The 23,758-nt window shown below is 45.7% G+C and overlaps 1 protein-coding gene across 3 annotated transcripts in view; it reads right to left on the reverse strand.

The window, feature by feature from the left end:
* The window catches only part of RIPK1 (receptor interacting serine/threonine kinase 1), a 92,726-nt gene that overhangs the window by 68,647 nt on the left and 321 nt on the right, over nt 1-23,758 (reverse strand). The window contains exons 2-7 of one of the 3 annotated variants that reach the window (XM_073550131.1): nt 23,086-23,242; nt 18,713-18,914; nt 12,454-12,607; nt 11,712-11,849; nt 10,800-11,031; nt 8,768-8,917 (exon numbers count right to left, since the gene is read on the reverse strand). In XM_073550131.1, the coding sequence (XP_073406232.1) occupies nt 8,768-8,917; nt 10,800-11,031; nt 11,712-11,849; nt 12,454-12,607; nt 18,713-18,891 (853 nt within the window). In that variant the 5' untranslated portion in view covers nt 18,892-18,914; nt 23,086-23,242. Of the gene's footprint in view, nt 1-8,767; nt 8,918-10,799; nt 11,032-11,711; nt 11,862-12,453; nt 12,608-18,712; nt 18,915-23,085; nt 23,243-23,758 lie in introns of all 3 variants that reach the window. The other 2 variants (XM_073550129.1, XM_073550130.1) reach the window with 2 other exon arrangements.

Here is a 23,758-nt window from a genome sequence, read left to right on the forward strand (position 1 = left end):
CGATTTTTGGAGTGTGCTGCTTTTTTCAAATTTTTTGGATCTTTCCATGTGTGTTCTTTCAAGCAAGCACCATCAAGCACGCATTGTGTCGTCAACTCACTCCACCAGTAAGTAGACTATTTTCTTGGTGCCATTCTATATTTTTTCTCTTGAATATCCTCCAGTTTACAGTCACTAAAAATGCCAGTCCTCCTCTGGGCACAGGAGAGTCTACCTGTGGTTCACCGCCGGGCACAAGACAGTCCACCTCCGAGACCAGTTGCCGTGAGTGACTGCACCGCTGTGGGGTGCCAGGCTTCCAGCTGCCTTGGCTGTTTGGCTCCTCTAGCATTTGCTGTCTCACAAAGATGGAGCGCTGCAGAGCCTCCTTCTCTGTATTCCCTCAAACACCAGACTGACACTGAACCTGACAAAAACCCTTTGGGTGTAACTAGCAACCTGTGGTTTTCAGCTACATAGAAAACCCGGCCAGGAATGAAACGGACTGCAACACTAACATCTGCAGTCCGTTTCAAAACACCAAAACCCAGAGCAGGTTTTCCCTAAATCTGCCTTGGACAACTAGCATGTCCAAAACCTATACTCACTTTAGTCTGCATTGCAACCACGGCTACACCTGTGACTGCACTCTCATGGCCTCAATATGCCTCCACGCGCATCCTGGGTGGGTGGGGGGACATGCAGCGACCCTCACATGCAAGACCAGTCACTGCCTCACAACACAGTAAATTACATTTTGAGCCTTAATGTGTACGAGGAGTGAGAAAAGAAATTAATTCAGATATTGTTTTCTGAATTTCATGTTTACAGGAGCCCAGTTTGCGGTGAAAAATTGGCAACATCATTCTTCAGGTCAGTACGATTACAGCAATATCAAACTTATTTATTTTTGTCATTAATTTACTAATTTAAAAAAAACGAATCTGTAAAAAAAATAAAAAAAATTGGGTTTTGTGTCGCCATTTTCACAGATGTATAACTTTTTTATTTTTATGTCGAGAGAGCTTTGTGAGGGCTTGTTTTTTGCCCACCGAGTTGTAGATTGTATTGGTACAATTTGGGGATTCCTACTAAGTTTTGACAGCGTTTTATAGCATATCTTGGCAGAAATTTGGTGACAAAAAAATGGCAATTCTGGTGTTACTGTATATGTTAATAGACTGAAATGTTCATGTGGAGATGCCAAATATTCTTACTTCATTAAATGTTTTATTATTTTAATACTTTTTGTCAACTACTTTTTACAAATTATTTTATTCCACCTAGGTTACTTGATCCTACAATTCATCAGCAACCCTCAGCTTCTGCGTCTTGGTGCCCGCTTACAATAGATGTGTATAGCTGAAAATGATGCACGACGGAGCACACTGACTGTCTGCTTTATTATAGTCAATGGCTCAATTTGGCGCATATGTCAGACTCCTGTTTTGCAGGGGGTCTAGACGGAAGCCCTGATGGGACCACTGAATGTAAGAGAAATCGCTATGTGAACCCAGCCTAGCCCAACAGTGAAGAATGGGGAGGATGGTGCCTACATCAACCCTGTAGAAGAGGTTCAGTTCCTGAGCTTGGGCCATATACCTGGTTGAAAATCACTGCTCTAAAAATAAAACATTGGGCATTAAAGGAGACTATTCCAGCTGGAAGCATACTGGTCTACATATATTAGTCTAGCGGACAAGATGCTGTTCACCATGGATTGCATGTATATCACTAGGCTCACTACGGTGAACATTAAAATCTTTGCAGTGGCCACAGGAGAGAAGAGTAGAAACATGGAGTAGCCAAGACCTGTTCAGGACAAATATTTTAACTGTCACCCACTGACATTCCTAGTGCAATTTTGCAAGGCAACAATACTACACAACCCATTTCAGGCATAATGCTCAGGTATTGCCTATCGTTGTCACTATTTTCAGGCACAAGTAGTAGCTTTTTTTTTTACCACAAGTTCAGGCCAACAACTACAAAAGGTGCAATGTTACTTCACCAATTTTAGAGCAATGTCTTCTCTAAATGCAAATATTAGGTGATAAACTTTTTAAACATTCCTTGATTTATTTTTCCTTGAATGGCTAAATGACTTGTATAAAAATAATGTGAAAACTTTAAGATTTTTTTTTTAAATATAGACATTGCTATAAAAATTAAATAAACATCACCAACTTTGACGACTCCTGGAGAGGCCCCTGTGGGTCGTGGCACCAACCCACCTAGGGCGAGCTGACCTAGTGAGGACCACCCCTTATACAGGGAGTGTCAGGGGCAGGCCCAAAAGGGGTAAGGTGCCACGACTGCTGGAACCAGGTGGCTGGCTCACAGGAGACACGAATGAGTGTCTCTGCAGGATGCAACAGAGAGTTTGCAGGAAAATCGTAGTTACTTACCGTTAACGGTATTTCTCTGATCCCATGACGGCACCACGGAGAGAGGGGATCCGCCCCACGGGGACAGGAAACCTACCGATAAAAAGGCGGTACCTCTCTCCCGCATCAGTTGTTTTACTGAGCATTAATGGAACTTCAGCCTAATACTAACACAACACTTTAAGAAAAAGGAATTTCTATAATTATTAAACTGCGTAGAGGAGACACCACGTGACTTTCTGACTAAACTATATTTACAATAAGTGCGCATCCCACGCGTGTAGGGAGGGAATATACGGGTGCAGTCATGGGATCAGAGAAATACCGTTAACGGTAAGCAACTACGATTTTCTCCTTCCCCCATGACGGCACCATGGAGAGAATTGCAGAGACTATGTATTAGGGGAGGGGGGGGACCACTGCCTCCAGCACCCTTCTACCAAAGGTTAGATCTGAGGAGGTGGCTAGGTCCAGCCGATAGTGGTTGAAGAAAGTTGAAGGAGAGGACCAAGTAGCAGCTCTACATATCTGCTCAATGGAGACGCCTGCTCTCTCTGCCCAGGAAGTTGACACTGCTCTTGTGGAATGAGCCGTTATTCTGCCTGGGATGTCCGCGCCTTCTGACGAGTACGACAAGGTGATGGCGTCCCTTATCCACCTCGCCAGCGTGCTCTTTGATGCCTTTCGCCCTTTCTTTGGCCCCTGGAAGCAGACAAAAAGAGACCTATCCTTCCTACACTCCCTGGTTGCCGCTAAGTATTCAATTAGGTATCTCCTGACATCTAATATGTGCAAGGTCACTTCTCCCCTGTTTTTGGGATTGGGGCAAAAGGAGGGAAGGGAGATTTCCTGAGTTCTGTGGAATCGGGACGCTACCTTCGGCAGATAGGCGGGGTCTGTCCTAAGTAGAACCCTGTCATCCAGAATCTGTGTGAATGGAGGAAAGGCTGACAGGGCCTGGATGTCGCTAATTTTACGGGCCTATGTGAGGGCTACCAAGAGGGAGGTCTTGAGATATTAATTTTAGCGGTGCTTCCTCCAAAGGCTCAAAGGGGGCTTTGGTCAGGGCTGAGAGTACCAAGTTTAGATCCCAGGGAGGAGTGTTTAGGGAAGACACAGGCCTGGATCTACCGACTGCCTTAATGAACCTGGACACCCAACGATTCCTTGCCAAGTCACAGTTGTATAGGGCCCCCAGGGCTGCCACTTGAACCTTTAGTGTGCTGGTAGCTAGGCCTTGCTCTAAGCCCCTTTGTATGAACTCTAAGATCTTTGATATGGGTACCTTCCCCTTGGGACTAGCCTTTGATACTGAAAGGAACTTCCTCCAGACCCTCCCGTACTGTTTAGTGGTTATCAGCTTCCTGCTTCGTAGTAGCGTGGATACTAAATTTTGGGAGAAGCTTCTGTTGATTAATAGAGCCCTTTCAAATTCCAGGCCGTCACGTGTAGGTTCTCCGCCAGAGGGTGCAGTACTGGGCCCTGGGAGAGTAAGTTCGGGATATCCGGGAGGACCAAAGGATCGGAGACGGACATTCTCCTCAACCAAGAAAACCACGTCCTTCTCGGCCAGAAGGGGGCTATTAATATTACCCTTGCTTTGTCCTCCCGAATCTTCCTCAGAACTGATGGAATTAAGGCTATTGGCGGGATCGCATATGCAAGGGGAAAGTGCCAGGGGATCATAAGGGCGTCCAGGGCTACCGGGTCCCCGGATGGGTCTATGGAACAAAACGTTTTCACTTTCCGATTCATCTTGTTGGCGAATAGGTCTATGTTGGGTTTCCCCCATAGCTTTGTGATCTGATTAAAAACTTCCTGGTTCAGCTCCCATTCGCCCTGTCTCAGCTGTGTGCGACTTAAAAAGTCCGTCATCACATTGTCTGACCCTTTTATGTGTAATGCCATCAGTGAGCCTAGGTTCCCCTCTGCAAAGTGGAAAATTAACTTTGTCACGTCCATAAGGGTACGGGATCTCGTGCCCCCCTGATGATTTAAGTAAGCAACTACAGTGCTGTTGTCTGAGAACACTCTTACGAGGTGGCCTCTGAGGGAGTTTAGAAAATACAGGAGGGCACGTTTCACCGCTACTAGCGCCTTCATATTCGAGGATGCTGTCTTTTCGTTTTCTGTCCAGGCTCCTTGTGCTACCTGGTTGCCCCAGTGAGCCCCCCACCCCCTGGGGCTTGAGTCTGTAGTAAGGATCTGAGAGACCGGTATCACCCAAGGGACCCCCCCTGGATAGGTTGGATGGTTTCGTCCACCACTGTAGAGAGCGAGCTGTTACGGGGTGAGATGTTTAACTGCCCTTCTAAATTCCCGTGAAGAGAAATTTCTGCCTCTAGTATCTCCCACTGGAGATCTCTTGTATGAGCTTGGGCCCACTGGACAGCTGGTAGGCAGGCTGTCATTGAGCTGAGCAAGGACATGGCCTTCCTGAGTGTCATTAGTGTCCGTGTTATTATTCCTGTTGCTAGCTGTTCTATGTGTAGCCTTTTCCCTTCGGGGAGGCGGCACTCCTGTCTGATGGAATCTATGGTTATGCCCAAATATTCTTGCACTTGGCTCGGAATTAACCGAGATTTCGGTGGGTTCAGCAGCCAACCTAGGTTGGACAAAGATTCCATAGTCTGGTTCAACTGGTCTCTGCACTGACCGGGGGAGTTTCCTACTATTAGGAAGTCGTCCAAGTATGGGACTATTAGGACGTCCTGTTCTCTCAAGTGTGCCATAACCTCCGTAATGATTTTCGTGAATACTCTCTGGGCGATGGCCAGCCCGAATGGGAGGACTTTGAATTGGTAATGCTTTATTTCTCCCCCTATTGTGACTGCTATTCTGAGAAACCGGCGGTAGTCCATGTGTATGGGGACGTGATAGTACGCGTCTTTCAAGTCGAGTACAGTCATGTAACAAGCTGGAAACAATATCTTTACTGCAGATTTTATTGTCTCCATCTTGAATGGGGGGAATCACTAGGCATTTGTTTAACCTTTTTAGGTTCACTATCGTCCTGAACGTCCCATCTGGTTTCTTCCGCAAGAAGATAGGGGAATAGAAGCCTTCTCCTTTTTCTTGGTGGGGAACCTCCTGCAACACCGCTTTCTCCACCAGGGTCTGAATCTCTTGTTGTACTGCAACTTGCTCTTCTATAGACTGCCTCTGTGGGGTCACTACGAAAGAGGGTTTGGGTGAGGTGTGGAATTTTAATTTGAGACCTGTTTCTACGATGCTTAGGATCCAGGAACTGCTTGATATCTCTTCCCAGGTCGGGAAGAAGAGGCTCAATCTTCCCCCTACCTGGGAGACACCTTCACTGGGGTTGTTTCTTGTCTGCCGGTTTCCCGAACATGAACCCCTTCCCTTTGCCTCTTCTATCTTCCCACTTGTCCTGGGAGTTTTTAAGTGGCTTCCTTTGGATAAATTTCAAGCTCCAAAAACGTTTGAAGGGGAAATTGGATGAGTTAGGGAAAGACTTCTTTTTATCCCCTGCTTTCTCAAGTATATCGTCCAGTGTAGGCCCAAAGAGGAATTCACCTTCACAGGGGATGGAGCACAACTTTGTTTTTGTTTGCAGGTCTCCCGTCCAGCACTTGAGCCATAGAGCCCTTCGTGCTGCAGTCGAGAATGAGGCTGCCCTGGCCGTCAACCTGATTGAATCCGCGGATGCGTCCGCTAGAAATGCTGCTGCTCCTCTCATTAACGGGACGGAGTCCAGGATTGCTCCCCTTGGCGTTTTTTTCCTTAATTGGTCGTCCAGCCACACCATCAGGGATCTGGCTGTGCAAGTGGAAGCTATAGCGGGTTTTAGTCCACCTCCGGCTGCTTCCCAGGCTCCTTTTAGGAATTTATACGCTTTTTTATCCATAGGGTCTTTCAGTGTCCCCATGTCCTCGAACGGCAGAGAACATTTTTTCGAGGCTTTTGCTATGGCTACATCTACTTTCGGTACCTTGTCCCAAAACGAGCAGCTTGGCTCCTCAAAGGGGTATTTCCTTTTTGGTGCTAGGAGGCCCTTTTTCTCTGGACTTTAACACACCCTCTGTATGAGTGCCTGGATTTTATCTTTCATGGGAAAAGACCTCCTCTTCTTCTGCTCCAACCCACTAAACATGGCATCTTGGATGGTTCTTTTAGGCCTGGTGTCTACTAGCCCCATAGTGGTTCTGATAGCCCGTCATCCGGCTCCTCGTCCTCTGCGGTTGAAGGTCGCAGCAGCTTCCCTAAAGAAGAGATTGATAACTTAATAAAGGCTATCTGTGTCTGATGAAGATCCGCTCTCCCTTTCACTAGGATCTAACTCAGGTTCCTTTCTTTTGGGTTTCTTATGCTTTTTGCCTGAAGGGTTTTGACGGTGTTCTCTACCTGGTGGGCAATTAGAGCTCTAAGGTCAGAAGCGAACCCTGGGGATTCCTTGCATATTGTATGTTCAATGCAGAACTGGCAGAGCCTTTTTTCCCATGCCGTGGGGAGCTCCTCCTTACAAAGTGGGCAAACCTTGTGGTTGGACTTCTGTGTGCACTTCTTCCCCTATAAGAGAAGGAGGACAGGCCCTAATTACAGCATATACGTTCACGTAGTCCACTTACCCGCCAGACCGAAGAAGGATACCGAACCAGACGTGGGCCCCGGATCTGCACGTGGCTTGTCCTTTGGGACCCCTGCCCGCCCCGGACTCCTTGCTACGTCAGGACTCAGAACGGCTGCTGCTGCCGCCGTGTCGCTGTGACTGCTCCTTGGTCTCCTTCTTATGGTGCTGCTGCGGTGACTTCCGTGGCTGCTGCTGGTGTCCTGTGTCCGAGGACGCGTCCAACAGTTGCTGCTCTTCTGGCTCGGTGCTCAAGGCTCCAGGTGACAGGCTGCGCTATGCCCCCTGTGTGCTTTTAAACCAAGTGAGGGGCAAGTTTCAAAAAATGTCTTTTTTTTTTTCTGTTGCACCCGGCCAGCTGATTTGCGAGGTGTGACGTCGCACTCTCCGCCCTGCGCGTGCACACCACCGCCAGTGGTGCATTGCGCGGGCGGCGGCGTCTCCCCCCTGCCCTCCGGCGTGTGTGTGACGTCGCCGCTCCGCCCATGCGCACCATCGCCGGCTCCCAGTGGTGCATTGCGCAGGCGTCATCGTCTCCCCCAGCTGCCGGCGCGCGCATGTGGGGGATACCTGCGCCCGCTGCCGCTCTCCCACCCCAGTACCTGCTCCGGCCCAGGGCCGCTTCCAGCTGCCATGGAGGACGCCGTCCTGAGGGAGGACGGATCTTCTCTGCCGCCTCTCCCCCCCCCCCCCGCACACCCGGGAGGCCCGCTGATCCCAGCGGTGGCGCCTCGGGTAACCACCCCAGCTGGGACAGGGGGCTCCCGCTGCCATCCTCCAGAATGGTGGGCCCCGGCATCTGATGATAAGTCTGTAGGTTCCCTATGGGGACAGGAAACCAACTGATGCGGGAGAGAGGTACCGCCTTTTTATCTGTAGATTTCCTGTCCCCGTGGGGCAGATCCCCTCTCTCCGTGGTGCTGTCATGGGGGGGAAGAAGAAAGAGGAGTGTGCAAAGAGTGGACACAGGTGCACGTAGGGTATAGAACAGTACAGGGCGAATGTACGGAAGCACGGAGGGTACAGGACATTACACGGCATTTGCTCGGAAGTGCGCTAGATACAGGATAGTGCAAGGCGAGTATACGGGAGCACGTATGGCGAACACAGACAAGCACACCTGGGTGCGGGCATAGGAGTACGCCTGAGTACAGGGTTAGACAGAGCGCACGCTGAGAAGCACGCTTGAGTGCAAGGCTAGGCAGAGGATGTGCTAAGGAGCACGACAGGGCACAGAGCAGAGCGTGTGCCAAGAGGCATGACAGAGCACAGAGTGGAGCGTGTGCTAGGAAGCACGACAGAGACAGAGCGTGTGCTAAGAAGCACGGTAGGTACAGGAACGGAGCACAAGGCAGAGTGCAGGAACGGAGCACAAGGCAGAGTGCAGGAACGGAGCACAAGGCAGAGGACCCGAATACAGTGCGCAGCCAAGCAAGGACAAAACAGACCAAGCCAGGAAGCACAACAATAATCAGGCACCTCCCATAGGAAGAGGTAGCCTGATATAGGGCAAGAGCACAGGGACTTCCGGTTCAGGTCCCCCAGGACTATAGAGAGGGCATGGCTGCAGCTAGAGCCGAGAAGAGCGCGCATGCGCACTAGCAACATCATGCAGCCATGGGACTAGATGCGAAAGGTACGCATGCGCACCCGACGGAACCCCTGGAGCGGCCGCAGTGCCGGAGGTGGTGATGTCGGGCGCGGGGTTCCACCCCCAGGTGAGAGCGGCGTGACACAAATTCTTGAAATGTTTAACATGAAATTTGACAAACAACAAGGAAGTTTCAGAAGACTCATTGTCTTTAAGACTGACCTTGAAAAGTAGGCCTTTCTTCTGGTTTATCTGTCCAGCATCGCACCATCAGATCTGATGCTTCTGTCAGTCCACATTGCAAACTCTCCTCTACTTCTGGTCGGTCACCATTTTGTACACAAATTGATATTTGCTCATTATTAATTGCATCTACAGAATGAGACAAAAATGGAAAAAAATTATTGCTCCCACGTGCATGGGTAATCCACACGGAACTAGAGATTTTACATGTATTTTGCTTGAAAAAGGTACATAAAATATTGCAAGAATTTTAGGCTACTGTTTAGGCAATACAATACAAATAATCTCCTGATATTGTGCTATATGTGAGAAGAGCACATTGATGCTTGGCGTGATTAAATATTTAGGCCATTTTTGACAATTGTAATGACTAACATGGACTAAAATGTGTCAAACTGCATAACCATTAGGTCTCATTCTACAGTGCTATTCACATGTCCATGTTTCTCACTGATGACACACTGATGGTAAAAACGGCCACACGGACCAAACACTGATTACACACTGATGGTAAAAATGGACACACGGACCAAACATTGATGAAACTGATGGTAAAAACGGACCAAACACTGATAACACACTGATGGTAAAAATGGACACATGGGCCAAACACTGATGGTAAAAATGGACCAAACACTGATGACAAACTGATGGTAAAAATGGAAACATGGACCATACATTGATGGCACACTAATGGTAAAAACGAACCAAACACTGATAATACATTGATTGTAAAAACAAACACACGGACCAAACACTGATGACAAACTGATCCAAAACACTGGTACCATTTTTTCCCGGATGTCTGAATGAGGCCTTAGTTCAATGATTGTTCAACCATCAACCTTCTATCTATTGTATATGGCCTCCGTTAGTTTAAGCTAAGGCTACGTGGTTGCTTTGCTCACACAACTGAAGCTTTTACGGAAATGTGCGGAGCCAAATTGTCTAACTTTGTACATCTGATTGCACCGAATTTGCTGCTGACTGAAACCGTGGAGTGACATACTCTATATTACTCCCCTCAATCGGAGACATTTATTTTGCATGACATTACACTAACGGTGTGTGCACACGCTGCAGATTCTTCTATGAATCCGCAGCGGTTTTGGTCCTGCGGATCTGCAGCAGTTTCTGCTGCGGTGTACAGTACCATTATAATCAATGGAAAATGAAATCCGCAGTGCACACGGTGCGGAATTTTCCACGTGGATTTGCTGCGGTTTCAAATCCGCAGCATGTCAATTCTTTGTGCGGATTCCGCTGCAGTTTGGCACCTGCTCCATGGCAGGTGTCAAACCGCAGGGGAAACCCGCAGGCTAAACCACAGAAAATCTGCAGATAAACCGCAGGTCTTTTCACCTGCGGTTTTACCTGCGGATTTAGACAAATCCGCATGGAAAATTCCGCAGCAGAATCCGCAGCATGTGCACACACCCTAAGGCTAGTTTCACACTAGCGTTTATGAGCGCAGCGACGGCCTGCGCACGGCCGCCACTAAGCCCCTCCCCGCCTCCGCCTGTAGCTCCGCCCACCGGCGCATGACGCTGCATGCGCCCTGCTTCCCCTATCTTTATCACTGGGGGCGCAGGCCGTGCGCAGTATGCGTTTGGCGGCGCATGCGTCCTTTTGACGGTGCGCCGACCTGCGCCAAACGCAACCTGCTGCAGTTTGGTTGCGTCGGCGCACCGTCAAAAAGGCGCATGCGCCGCCAAACGCATAATGCGCACGGCCTGCGCCCCCTGTGATAAAGATAGGGGACGCAGGGCGCATGCAGTGTCATGTGCCGGTGGGCGGAGCTACCGGCGGGGCGCGGCAGGGGGCGGGGCTTAGCGGCGGCCGTGCGCAGGCCGTCGCTGCGCTCATAAACGCCAGTGTGAAACTAGCCTTAGAAAGTAAAGTAAGATTACATGTGAAATCCTGATATACTGTAGATACATATTTCCGAAATACACTTCTTGCACTGTTTCCACAGTGCATGAAGTGAAGACAAAACAAGATGCTGTCTTACTTTCATAGGGTTCCTTGTTGCTCAGTATCACCCAGATTACAATTGCAAAACTGTAAATGTCTGATTTTACAGTTGCCTTTGCATTTAAGCTCCTCAGGTGCTCTGGGGCCATATAACTTAATGTTCCAGCATTCTTTGTATTTATTGCACCGCTCTGAGTCTTCTGACGGTCCGTCTCCTCTCTTGTCAGGCTACTCCATTTCTGAAAAGCAGCAACCCCAAGGTCTGCAATCTAATAATAAAGGCAGTTTTATTTTATTTTCAAAAGTGGAAAACAAAAATCACATTTTTTGTCAAAGAATACTGTATGCAGAATACAAAAATTCTGGACATTATTTTCTAAATCTGCTTCAGTTCACTGGCTCTTTATATGCTGAATGTTCAATGTCTCAGGGCCTTGAAACCATTTAAAAACATAAATGTGTGCATTTTTCGGAGTTGAATATTTGCAGAATACATGGTGGTAATCTAATGTGTGTGAGAGCTACAAAATGACCTCCCACCATTCCCCACCTGCCCCCTCTCAGGTGTGAAACGGAATTTGTTTTGTATTTGACGATTCTTCATGAACATAATTACAACTAAAACTAATAAATAGATGTTTGTGTGTACAAGTTCCTCCGTCATATCACCCCTCTTCCATGTCTAACTGAAAGTCAACCAGCTGCAGCAGGAGCCTCCCCCCACTCCTCTGTGTGCAGTAGGACATAAATACTTTTAAGACCACCCCATTGAATAATTTGCACCCTTCAAAGTCTTCCTAGCCAAAAAAAAAAAAAACAGATTAGCAGAAGATTACTTCCTGTTTTCTCTGCAAGATTTCCACATGTGCAAATACTGCAGACTGACAGTAGACAAACATTTATATCCCATATCTAGATTTTGCGTTAATTTTAAAAATGTAAAATTTACCTTCACATGGAATTCATCATCTGCCAATATGTTCTCTGGCTTCAGATCCTTGTGAATCACCTTCTGATTATGCAGATATTCCATTCCTTCAATAATTTCAAGGATAAATCGAGCCTTTACTGAAACTGGTACTGTGACCTGGAAGCAGAACTACATTATCTGAATAAACATACATGTTAAAACTGGACAATATTTTTTACAGACAAATTAAATATTGCAGAAAAATCATATAATCCCTGGAGTAAATGACATAGGACCAAAGATATTGGTTGTAGTGTACTATATGACAAAAGGAAGAGCCTACAAACGTGCCCTATCATTTTAAACCGGAAAACCACATTGTAGCTCACATGGCCAAGGTTTTGGGGTTTTTTGGGCACAGTTTTGGCCTTCAGTAAGTGACACGTCCAGCCCAAAAGTTGCAGACGGATACAACATACAGATTAGCCCTAGTGAATGGGGCTAATTCTTGTTGACCCTCGGAAGTTTAAACTGCCAATCCTGTGCCTTTTGCTGCTGACTCTGGAGCCAATTTACCTCCTTGGTAAAGTTACAACATATGCAGGTTGACCTGATGGCCATCAGCTTAACATCCACTTGTAACCTTCAATGATCCAGTGACCTGTCAAACCATCAATCTACAAATGGTGATATAGAAAAGTTGTTTGTAAAGATTTTTGTATGAATCAGTGATGATCGGGTAGTGTACTGGCCGTTAATGGTTAATTACATAGCATAGTACCTGTTTTAAAACATGTAGCAAATTTCCTTTGGTCATGTACTCAATCACCAGAGCGTAGTTACCATCTTCTAAGATGATACCAAGCAACTTTACAATTCGTTCATGGCTGAGTTTATACATAATTTTAGCCTCTTTGTAGAGATCATTATTGTATCTGCAATACACAAAAGAGAAGACAAGTGATGTGGTAATATATAAAAAGAACAAATAAGGCCCTAATCGGCATTACAAGATGGATCAATGCAATAGAAAGAAATCGGACAATACCAGTAAAAAATTGTTTTGCTGAAAAAGAAAGATGTTAAGTCCATCCACTTTTTGAAAGTCACCGTTTTTTCCATTGGCAAAGTAAACATGGCATGTACATTACCTTTCAAATTGATGACCTTCCATTCATCTGTTTTCAAATTTCATTTGCCACTTCTTCGCTAACGCCTTCATCTTAACCTAGTAACCTATACTGTCCTTTTCTGAATTAAAGGGGTTGTTCAACAAGAATTTTTTTTAAGTTGTGGATTGTAAATAATAAATGGAGGCAAACACATCTTTTGGCACCCCAATGGATCCAGCCCATACCACTCCACGGACTCTCGGTCAGTTCTGGAAGCAATATTAGGCCCATTTGGAAGTCCCAGCGCTGCTGTGGCCGGTAAGTGGCTATAGCACTCTGCTGATCACAGGCTGCAGTGGTACTAGTACATCCAAATGCGCAAACACGTCTCCCATAGACCTTCAGAGCAACCTGCGCTGAATCCACAGGGGCATTGGAGGGCGAGTATACCACAGCTTGTTATTTTCAATCAATCCAAACCTAAAAATATATATATGTACAGTGGGGAAAAAAGTATTTAGTCAGCCACCAATTGTGCAAGTTCTCCCACTTAAAGAGATGAGAGAGGCCTGTAACTGACATCATAGGTAGACCTCAACTATGAGAGTCAAAATGAGAAAACAAATCCAGAAAATCACCTTGTCTGATATGGCAAGATTTACTTTGCAAATTATGGTGGAAAATAAGTGCCATATATACTCGTGTATAAGCCGAACCCCCTAAATTTGCCACAAAAAACTGGGAAAAAACTTATTGACTCGCATATAAGCCTAGGGTGAGAAATGCAGCAGCAGCTACTGGTAAATTTCAAAAATAAAAATAGATACCAATAAAAGTAAAATTAATTGAGACATCAGTAGGTTAAATGTTTTTGAATAGCCCCATATAATGCTCCATACAGTTCATGATGGGCCCAATAAGATGCTCCATACAAAATACGCCCCATATAATGCTGCACAAAGGTTAATAATGGCCCCAGATGCTCCATAGAATAATATGCCCCATATGCTGCCCAATAAAGGTTATGGCCCCATAAGACGTTCCATAGATTATGCCCCATATGCTGCCCCATAAAATGTTCCATAGAATAGGCCCCCATAAGATGCTCCATTGAATATGCCCCATATGCTGCCCCCATAAGATGCTCCATTGAATATGCCCCCATAAGATGCTCCATAGAATATGCCCCCATATGCTGCCCCCATAAGATGCCCCATAGATTAGGCCACATAGATTGCTGCTGTCGCTACTGCAGGTTTAAAAAAAAAAAAAAAAAGACATGCTCATCTCTTGTCCCTGGGGGCCAGGTGCCGGGTGTGCTGAGCAGGCGGACACTGGCGTGCTATGGGGAACAGGTGTCGCCACTGGCTCAGGAACCAGCACCTAAGATAATCACCTGTCCCGGTTCCATCGCTGCTCGCCGCTGCCTTCCCACCGGGTCCCTCTGTCTGTGACTGTTCAGGCAGAGGGCGCGCACTAACTACGTCATCGCACCCTCTGCTGTCTGAACATCACTGACAGAGGGACCCAGCGGGCAGACAGTGGCGAGCAGCGATGGAATCGGGACAGGTGAATATAGCATATACTTACCTCCCCCGGCACGTCTCTGCAGCCCCGTTCTTTTTTCCTTCGGCAGTCACGTGGTACCGGTCATTATCATAGAATCGTAGAGTTGGAAGGGACCTCCTGTGCCACCTGGTCCAACCCCCTGCTCAAAGCAGGATTCGCTAAATCATCCCAGACAGATGTCTGTCCAGCCTCTGTTTGAAGACTTCCATTTGAAGGAGAACTCACCACTTCTCGTGGCAGCCTGTTCCACTCATTGATCGCTCTGTCAAAAAGTATTTTCTAATATCTAATCTGTGTCTCCTCCCATTCAGTTTCATCCCATTGCTTCTAGTCTTTCCTTGTGCAAATGAGAATAAAGATGATCCTTCTACAATGTGACAGCCCTTGAGATATTTGTAGACAGCTATTAAGTCTCCTCTCAGTCTTCTCTTTTGCAAGCTAAACATTCCCAAATCCTGCAACCTTTCCTCATAAGACAGGGTTTGCAGACCGGCCACCATTCTGGTCCCTCTTTTCTGAACTTGCTCCAGTTTTTTGATGTCTTTTTTAAAATGTGGCGCCCAAAATTGGACACAGTATTACAGATGAGGTTTGACCAAAGAGGAGTAATAATGGCTTCACGTGATCTAGACTGTATGCTTCTGTTAATACATCCTAGAATTACATTTGCCTTTTTTGCTGCTGCATCACACTGTTGACTCATATTCAGTCTGTTATCTATTTAATGTGATCTCATTAAAGTCATAAATATGCGCATATTCATGACCTTTATCAGAGGTACCATGTGACCGCTGTAGGAAGGAAAGGAGACTGTGGGACAAGCAGGGGGCTGCAGAGACTGCGCTGGGGGGGTTCAGTATGATCTGACACCCCCACTCCCCCACCTACCCCCTGGCTATATGACTAGCGTATAAGCCGAGAGGGGGACTTTCAGCCCCAAAAAATGGGCTGAAAATCTCGGCTCATACGTGAGTATATACGGTACTCACACACTCAAGACTCACACCTTCGTGTAATAAAAACATTACGTAAAACATAAAAAAAAATCCTATCCCATTTGCCATAATGACAAAAAAAATAAAAACATGGTATTTTCAATTGTGCTTTTCTCCCTTCATTTTAGTGGTCAGGTGCTGGTATAGAATGTATGAAGCTGTGTGCAGTCTTTGCCAGATCTGTCCAATCCTGAATAATCAGCAGTTTACAAGGGACTAATTGCCCATCATAAACATGCTCAGCAATATAATGATCATTTGCATATGATTTCATCCATAAGGTCAAAAAATATTGTTTGTCAGCAGCACATTGCTTGAATGCTCCTGAATTTCGTCATGATCATTCCAACATAAAAATGAATTGACACTCATTATAGATAGCTTATCTACTGTGAGGCAGTGAGGTGAAGGAGGGTCATTACAGTACATGTCCCCCAGGATGTGCATAGAAACATACTGAACCCCGCTGGAGAGCGTTGTAATTACAATGCAAAATAAAGGAGGGTGTGGACCAGGTTAAGCTATTTGATCAAGTCAGATTTAGGAAAAAACCGACATGGGCTTTAATTTATGGAGAGATCTGTAGGAAGTTAGTGGGTAAGATCTCTCCCTCCAGTCTGGGTCATGGAAGTGGCTGAAGTTCACGATTCCCATTTAAACTTTAAAGGGTACGTACCCATTTGCAAGAAAAACGGACGACTGCAATCTGATAAAAACAATTGGATTGCACTCTAGTTACATCTCATCTGCGATTTTTTTTTCTCAGCTCAAATCGGACTGAGCGTACGGCCGCATAGCAATACATGCAGCCGCAGGCTCTGCTCCTGAGTGCCGGCGGCAGTGCCTGGTATTAACATGCGAGACTCGTCAGTATTCTTCGCATGTGTGATTCCAACCCTAAGGTAAGGGTTGGATGTGTCAGTGTTGGTTTGCAAGCAGCAGAGCACAAGGTTCTGGCTGTGAACCGGATGATAAAGTTCAGATTTAGTTTGTAAGTTGGCTAATAAAGACATTAAGGGCTCATACTCACATGCGAGAAACTCAGACGTGTGGCTGCATCGAAATACATGCAGCTGAACGCTCCCGATCCGAGTGCCGGCGGCAGTGCCGGGTATTGACGGGCGAGACTCGTCCGCGTTTCTCGCATGTATGAGCCCTTAAAATTTGAACTTTCTTGGGTCACTGCCTCATTACCACAAGGACATAAAAGCTGCTGCCTTACACTACACATGTAAACAGACCCTCATACTCATCTGCAAGTAAAACGGACGAGCGCAATCTGATAAAGAAAATCAGATTGCAGTCTGACCAATGTTAACCTATGATTGCCTGCTCACGTGTGATTTTTTTTTTTCTCAGCTGAGAATGGACTGAGAAAAAAAAAACAATTGCAGCATGCTGCGACTGTCCTCTTATCTCGGAGAAGACTCGCCAATGCATGTCAATGGGTGTAATAAAAAAAATAAATAAAAATAAATCGCACGGCACTCGGACCACGAAAACCCGACCATGTACCTGACAAAATAGAATAGAATAGATTTATAGATTATTCTATAATATATATATTATATATTACACATATACACACACATACACATAGAATAGATAGATATAAAGATGTCTGTGACACATAATTAGTACAGTGCTTGTGTAGCTTACTGTACATGTATATTTAATTATTAAATAAATATCTAAAAAACAAAAGTGTCATGGGATCCCCCAACATTTTTTAATCAGCAGAAATGCACAGCTGGGGGCAAATATTTATAGCCTGGGAAGGGGGTAATACCCATGGAGCTTCCCAGGCTATTAATATCAGCTCACAGCTGTATACTTAGTCTTTACTGATTATGAAACTGGGGGACCACAAAATTACTAACCCCTGGGCTTGATGTCACCTGACAATACAAAAGTCACATCAAGCCGAATACCATCACCCCACTTGCTACCGTACCAGGGCAAATGGGAAGAGCGAAGCTAAGTGACAGAATTGGTGCATCTTATGGCCATTTCTGGGGAGGCTGAGAGCTGATGTTTTTAGTCTGGGAGGGGGCCAATATCCATGGCTCCTTCCTAGGCTATTAATATCAGCTAGGCTGTATGCCTAGCCTTTGCTGGTTATTAATTATAGGAGAACCCTACGTCTTATTTTTTTGCTGTACCTCATTTTAGTAACCAGGAAAGGCTAAGTATACAACTGTGAGACTATATGAACACCCTGGGAAGCGACATAGGTATTAGCTCCTTCCCAGGCTATAAACATCTGTTCCCAGCTGCCCGCTTTCCCTTTGCTGGTTAATAAAATGTCCCATGCCACTTGCTTTCTGAAATTAATTAAAACTAAAAAAACAAAACAAAGAAAAAAACACATGTACAGTAATCTACACACACAAATCACTCATTATATAGCTCACTCACATATTTATATCTATCGTTTTGTATCTGTCTGTCTATCTAATCTCTCTTTCGTTCAAGTTAAAAATTGCATTGCAAACGGATCACATTCTTTTGGAAATTGGATGCTAGGTGTTAAAAAAATCGGATTGTAGTTGCATGAAAATCGCATATCCCACTTTTCTGGACTGAAATCAAACTTTTTTTTTTTTTTTTTTATACAGGTGATGTGTATGGTGACCTTTCGGGCTCATGCACATCAGACTAACATCACCTTAACCAGCCGATATTGTCGGGGAAGATAATTTTGTTCTCCAAAAGGTGAGACGCCTAAGGAGTTGGACAATGTCTCATAAAAAAAAAAAAAAAAACACTAAGTGCTCGGCAGACTGTAAACTCTTGGTTATAGGAGAATCAGGCAAGAAAGCTGCCACTCAGACAGTAAAATAGTAAGTACACGTTATTTTTTTTTTTCCACAAACCAACAGCGCAAGTGAATATAAGATAAGAAACTTTGCAATATGTCTTATTAGAGAAAAATGGCTCCTTCCCCACTCATCAGTCACTATTTCTCTTCTGCACTGATCATTCACACTGGAACACTGCTCAAATCTGTTTTCACTGAGGGATCAAATAATACCTGCTGCCTACAAAAGTCTATAGAGGGGGAGGCGCTGAAGAGGAAAGAGGAAGAGCGCACAAAGAAAAACTGCTGAGTTGCCTCGTCCAGAGGGAAAGACTACGAAAATAAATAGGATACAAGTAATAGCCATAAAGTGTCATTTCTTATATACAAATACATATAGCAGCTTATGCTGGACAGATATCTGAAAGTGCACTTATACTGTAACCAAAATATAAGAGCAACAAAAACTGGAAAGCTAAAACTTGGAGGCACGCAAAGCACGTAGCAGAATATTATCATTTTAACTGTGAAAAGCAGAATGAAATGTACAGAATAGTGACTTACGACTCAGTCTTCAATCCTGTAAAAACAGTTTTTAGAGCTACCAGCCCATGTTTCCGATGGCAGCATAGATAGACTTTGCCAAATCCTCCAGAATCAATCTCCTCCTTATCTAGCAGATCCTTGGAACACATCCGGATATCATCGAGAGACATGTCTGCAGCTGCTGCGTGTGATTCCATGGACTGAATATTGCCAGAATACCCTAAAAAAAAAAAAAAAAAAAAAGCAGGTTAGAAATGTGTGTTGGTAAAGAACTGCGCTCAGTTGTTTTGTTTTTTCAGGAGTACCCGCTCCCCAGCTGGCCGATTTCCTAGTTTCTGGCAGAGCAGGCACTCCGGATTGATTGACAGTTCAGACCAGCTGCATTGTTTCCTTGCTGGACCAGTTTTTCAGCTTCCAATGCTGGTACATAAAGGTAACTTTGCCTCTGCTGCATTGTAGTGGTGCTGAAGCTGACCAACTCCAGCGATATGGCCATTTTAAAGAAAGTGCTTCCAAGCCGTAAAAGAGCAAAATGGAATACAAAAGATTAATTTATGGGGAAACGGGGCCCATCTGCCCCTAATTTGGTTACTGAGTAAATCAAGCGCGTCTGAAGATTTTAGACTGGGTTTTAGCTCTCTGAGACCCACCTTTCTCAACATATATGCTAGATATAGAATATAAAAACAAATATGACCATCTGTATAAAATCTGGCACATAGGTAAATCAGATGCTTCTGAAGGATTTAAAGGGAATCTGTCACATTTGACCAATGTAAAATATTAATATGGGCATAGACAGCTGAGGAGAGTGATGTCTGTATGCCTCATATCAGATGTGTTGTTGCTGAGAAAATCATCTTTTATCACTTTATATAAATGACCTCTTCCAGGCTCTGGGGAGTAAAGTAAACTTGCTCCCATGTAGTTGTCCTTATGAGCGCTGTTAAACCCTGCTCCTAACAATGATTGGCAGCTTCCTGCCTATGCACAGTGTACACAAAAGCTACCAATCAGTGGTGTGGGCGGAGCTACACAGAGCTCAGCATTCAGAGAACTGCAGCCTAGAAAACTGTGATTTTATCAAAATGACAGGAAGCAGTCCAATAAGTGATACATCACTGCAATCAGGGTCTATGTGCCTACATCATGTTGCTCTCAGATGGAGCAGTAAAACCTGATGACACATTCCCTGTAAATTGTTAGACATGCTTCACTGCTTAGCAAGTGCTCTTTTGGATTTTTTTCATTGTCAGATGCCTGCACCTACATAATGAGCCCCACTGCACAGTAATGTCTCTAACCCATCTATACAGGTTGCACTCACCACACACAAACATGAACCTCCTACATTGTGCAATCCCCTTTCCCCACCAAAAATTACATTAGGTAATATTTGGTGGGATAAAGAAGTGCAGTGTGGAATAATCAGCTGCGGTCCTCTGCCACGCTTTCTTCTATAAAGACCCTTTATTTTCTTCCTTCAATTTAGTCAGACAACAACAATCCCCAAAGTCCAGTGGGGAGTAACATTCATCCTCCTAGAAAGGCTGTGTAGTCGCTTATCATAGGTCTAAGAGAGAACATCTCTCTTTGTGCCACTCTGGTGTAAGGAGACTTGTAGGCCATGCAATTATCCTGTGGGAATTTAAATATGTAAATAGCCTCTTGAGAGATGAAAAGGACTTGAACTCTAGTGCCACTTATTGGATGCAGCAATCCAAAAAGTCAATATCGACCTTTTAACAAGCCTTGCCATATGATATAGGATAAAAACCTAACCAAATCATACCAGCGGCTTTGCACTTATGAGAGGCAAACATCCGAAACACATGTCTGCAAATGAATCGTCTGGTTAGGCTTCTTATCCCAAGTCATGTGGCAAAGCTTGTTAAAGGGGCCACACTTTAAGGCCCCGTCACACATAGCGATCTCGCTAGCGAGATCGCTGCTGAGTCACAACTTTTGTGACACAACAGCGATCTCACCAGCGAGATCGCTGTGTGTGACTGCGATCAGCGACCGGCCCCCCTGCCGGTATCGCTGATCGCTCTGGGAAACCTCTGGACATTTCTTTCTCGCTGATCTCCCGCTGGCCAGCACGCATCGCTGTGTGTGACAGGCGGGAAACGAGCGATCAGCGATAAAATAATAATACAAAAAAAAAATATTACTATTCTCACCTTCCGACGTCCCACGCAACATTCCCGCCTCTCTCCATGCTCCGGTCCCAGTGATCCTTTGCAAGAATGACCGCGAGACTTTGCGATCTAGCGAGAACGGACATCATCGCGGTAATTCTCGCAATGGATTACTGGGACCGGAGCGTGGAGAGAGGCGGGAATGCTGCGTGGGACGTCGGAAGGTGAGAATAACATTATTTTTTATTTTAATTCTATTTTTGACATGAATCAGCGCTGAACACAGCGATGCCGCGCGCTCAGCATCGCTGTGCTAATCGCTGGTGAAGCTGTCTGACAGCTCACCAGCGATCATGTAGCGATTCACCAGCGATCCTGACACGTTGATATCGTTGTCGGGATCGCTGGTAAGTCGCTATGTGTGACGGGGCCTTTACTCTTAGGATTGCTACATTCAAGATGTTGCTAGTGTTCAAGTCCTTTTCCTCTCTGAAGAGACTAGTAATCTATAGTGTAGCATAGTGTTGCAGGATGACACCAGGGTGACTGTGCCTGTCCGTAATCAGTCCTATTTACATATACAGATTTGTATAGCAAACCCCAGCTTCCTTGGCGTTCTGCACATGCCCAGGATGGAATAAGTGATGTAGGACACAGCAAGATGCGAGATTAGCAAAGTCAGTAGTAACAACTGTCTGTGTCCTGCAATATCACTGCCGTCCTGATCATGTGCAGAGCGACCATGAAGCTGGGGAGCTTACACCAAACTTCAGTGAACATTGCAAGGGAGGCAAAATGGGGTGTGTATGCTCAAGATTTGCAAAGAGCAGACAGGAACGCTGTTCTTGTAAATCAAGTCACTCACGTTTAGAAGGGCATGGTAATATGATTAGTGAGATGATCAGTCTGAGAAAAACAACAGCCCCCCGACTAGTCACTCGCTAATTACCATATCATATGCTCAGTTCTAAAACCTGAAAGCAATAAGCCACCAAAATGGGCTTGTATGAAAGCATGCTAAAAGTTAAATAAATTAGATGGGGTGGTTTGGGGGTCTGGGGAAGCTGACAGGTTCCCTTTAAAGGTGAAGATTAGTGATGAGCTAACGTGCTCAGATGCTAACCAAGTATCTTCGGCATGCTCGAAAAATATGTCCAAGTCTCCATGCCTGCGTGTCTCACGACTGTTGAACACTGGCAACACATGCAGTGATGGCCTAACAGGCAATCCCTGCATATGTTGCGGCTGTCAAACAGAGGTAAGACATATAGCCGACTGAACTCAAACATATTATTCAAGGACTCTGAAGACACTCGGTTAGCACCCAAATGTGCTCGGATAACATCTTATCTGAGCACGCTCGTTCATCACTAGTCAGGATAAACAATGGATCCCACTGATCAGACCCATTCGAAAAAAAGGTGGAATAAAGGCCCTTTTACATTTAGCGATGCACCAGCGATCTGACCCAGTCAGGATCACTGGTGCATCGCTAAATGATCGCTAGTGAGCTTCCACACAGGAAGATCTCACAGCGATGCAGCAGCGACGCAGCGGACGATACTCACCTTTCACACACAGCGATCCTGGCGTCCTCCCGCCCGCCTTCACGCGTCGCTCGTCGTCACAGCAGGAAGCCCCAGCAGGAAGTGGCCGACGAGAAATGGAGCCGGACATTCTCGCGCGATCAGCGATGGACAGCGGGGGAGCCGGTCGTTGGTAAGTATCACACATAGCGATAACGCTAGCAATATCGCTATAACGTCACAAAACCAGTGACGTTTTAACGATATTGCTAGCGATATCGCTTAGTGTAAAACCCCCTTAAGGCTTAAAGAAGTTGGCCACTTGGATCAGATAAGATACAAAAGCTATTATTCTTCTCCAGTGCCAGCGCCATTCCAGTGGTATCGGCACTCGCGTTTCGGGGGCTCTTGTGCAGTTGTTATGACATGTGAGCCCAGCACCCAATCGGCGCTGGCGTCATTGTCAACACCTTTGGACAAATCCAACATCAAGAGGAAGTCAGGGCTGTGGCTGCTCTCTCACTTCCTCTTGCCGTTCGATTTGTACGAAGGTGGAGACTGTGACGCCAGCACTGATTTGGGGTTAGGGCTCATGAGTCATTGCAACCTCAAGAGACCCAGGAATGCGAGTGCTGACACCGCTGGAGGCGAGTATAAGCTTCTTTTTATTGGATCAGCGTCAAACATTTAGATCAACAAGGGGTTGTCCTAGTAGTGGACAAACCTTTAAATTCTTCCACTTCAGCTTAGAGATGTCACCTCCAAGCGGACACAGCTGGTGCCTGACAGGACGGTTTGTTAGGTCCTTGACCAGTGGTCTTGAACACGCGGCCCCTGCGGTCTGCGAACACCTTAGCTCCTGAAACAATTGCAACCTGGTCCTGGGAGGAACAAGAAAGACCACACTTTATTGAATTGAATCTAGGTGAAGAGAGTCACAACCCATACAACAGACATCGTTATCAATAGTAAATACAATGGATTAAAAAGTGATCAAAAAGTCGTATAGAAAAAAAATAGTATCGCTGAAACCGTCATCTCGTCCCGCAAAGAATGCAGCCTGTCAAAAATCACATTTTTTCCATGTGCCGTCTATTTACCTGGCTGAATTGGAGACCCCCTGCTCTAGTCAGAAAAGAAGCGCTGTGTGCTAACATTATAACTCTAGACACATTTTGCCCCAATACATTGCTATTCCTTACTGGAGACTGCATGCATAACACGTCATTAGTGTGTGCATGGATCTATACAGATGCATACAGCTAGATGGGTGTACTATAGGCTGCTGCACATTCTAAGCACTGGCCTAAAGGACTTACTTTCACTTTCACTTCCGCGGTTCCCCTCCCCCCAGTGAATGGCATGAAGTGACCGTACCGTGTGTACATAGGGCAGGC

The sequence above is a fragment of the Dendrobates tinctorius genome, unplaced genomic scaffold (assembly GCF_039654945.1).
Source record: "Dendrobates tinctorius isolate UK_male_01 unplaced genomic scaffold, ASM3965494v1 ptg000163l, whole genome shotgun sequence".
In the NCBI taxonomy this organism is placed as follows: Eukaryota; Metazoa; Chordata; class Amphibia; order Anura; family Dendrobatidae; genus Dendrobates; species Dendrobates tinctorius.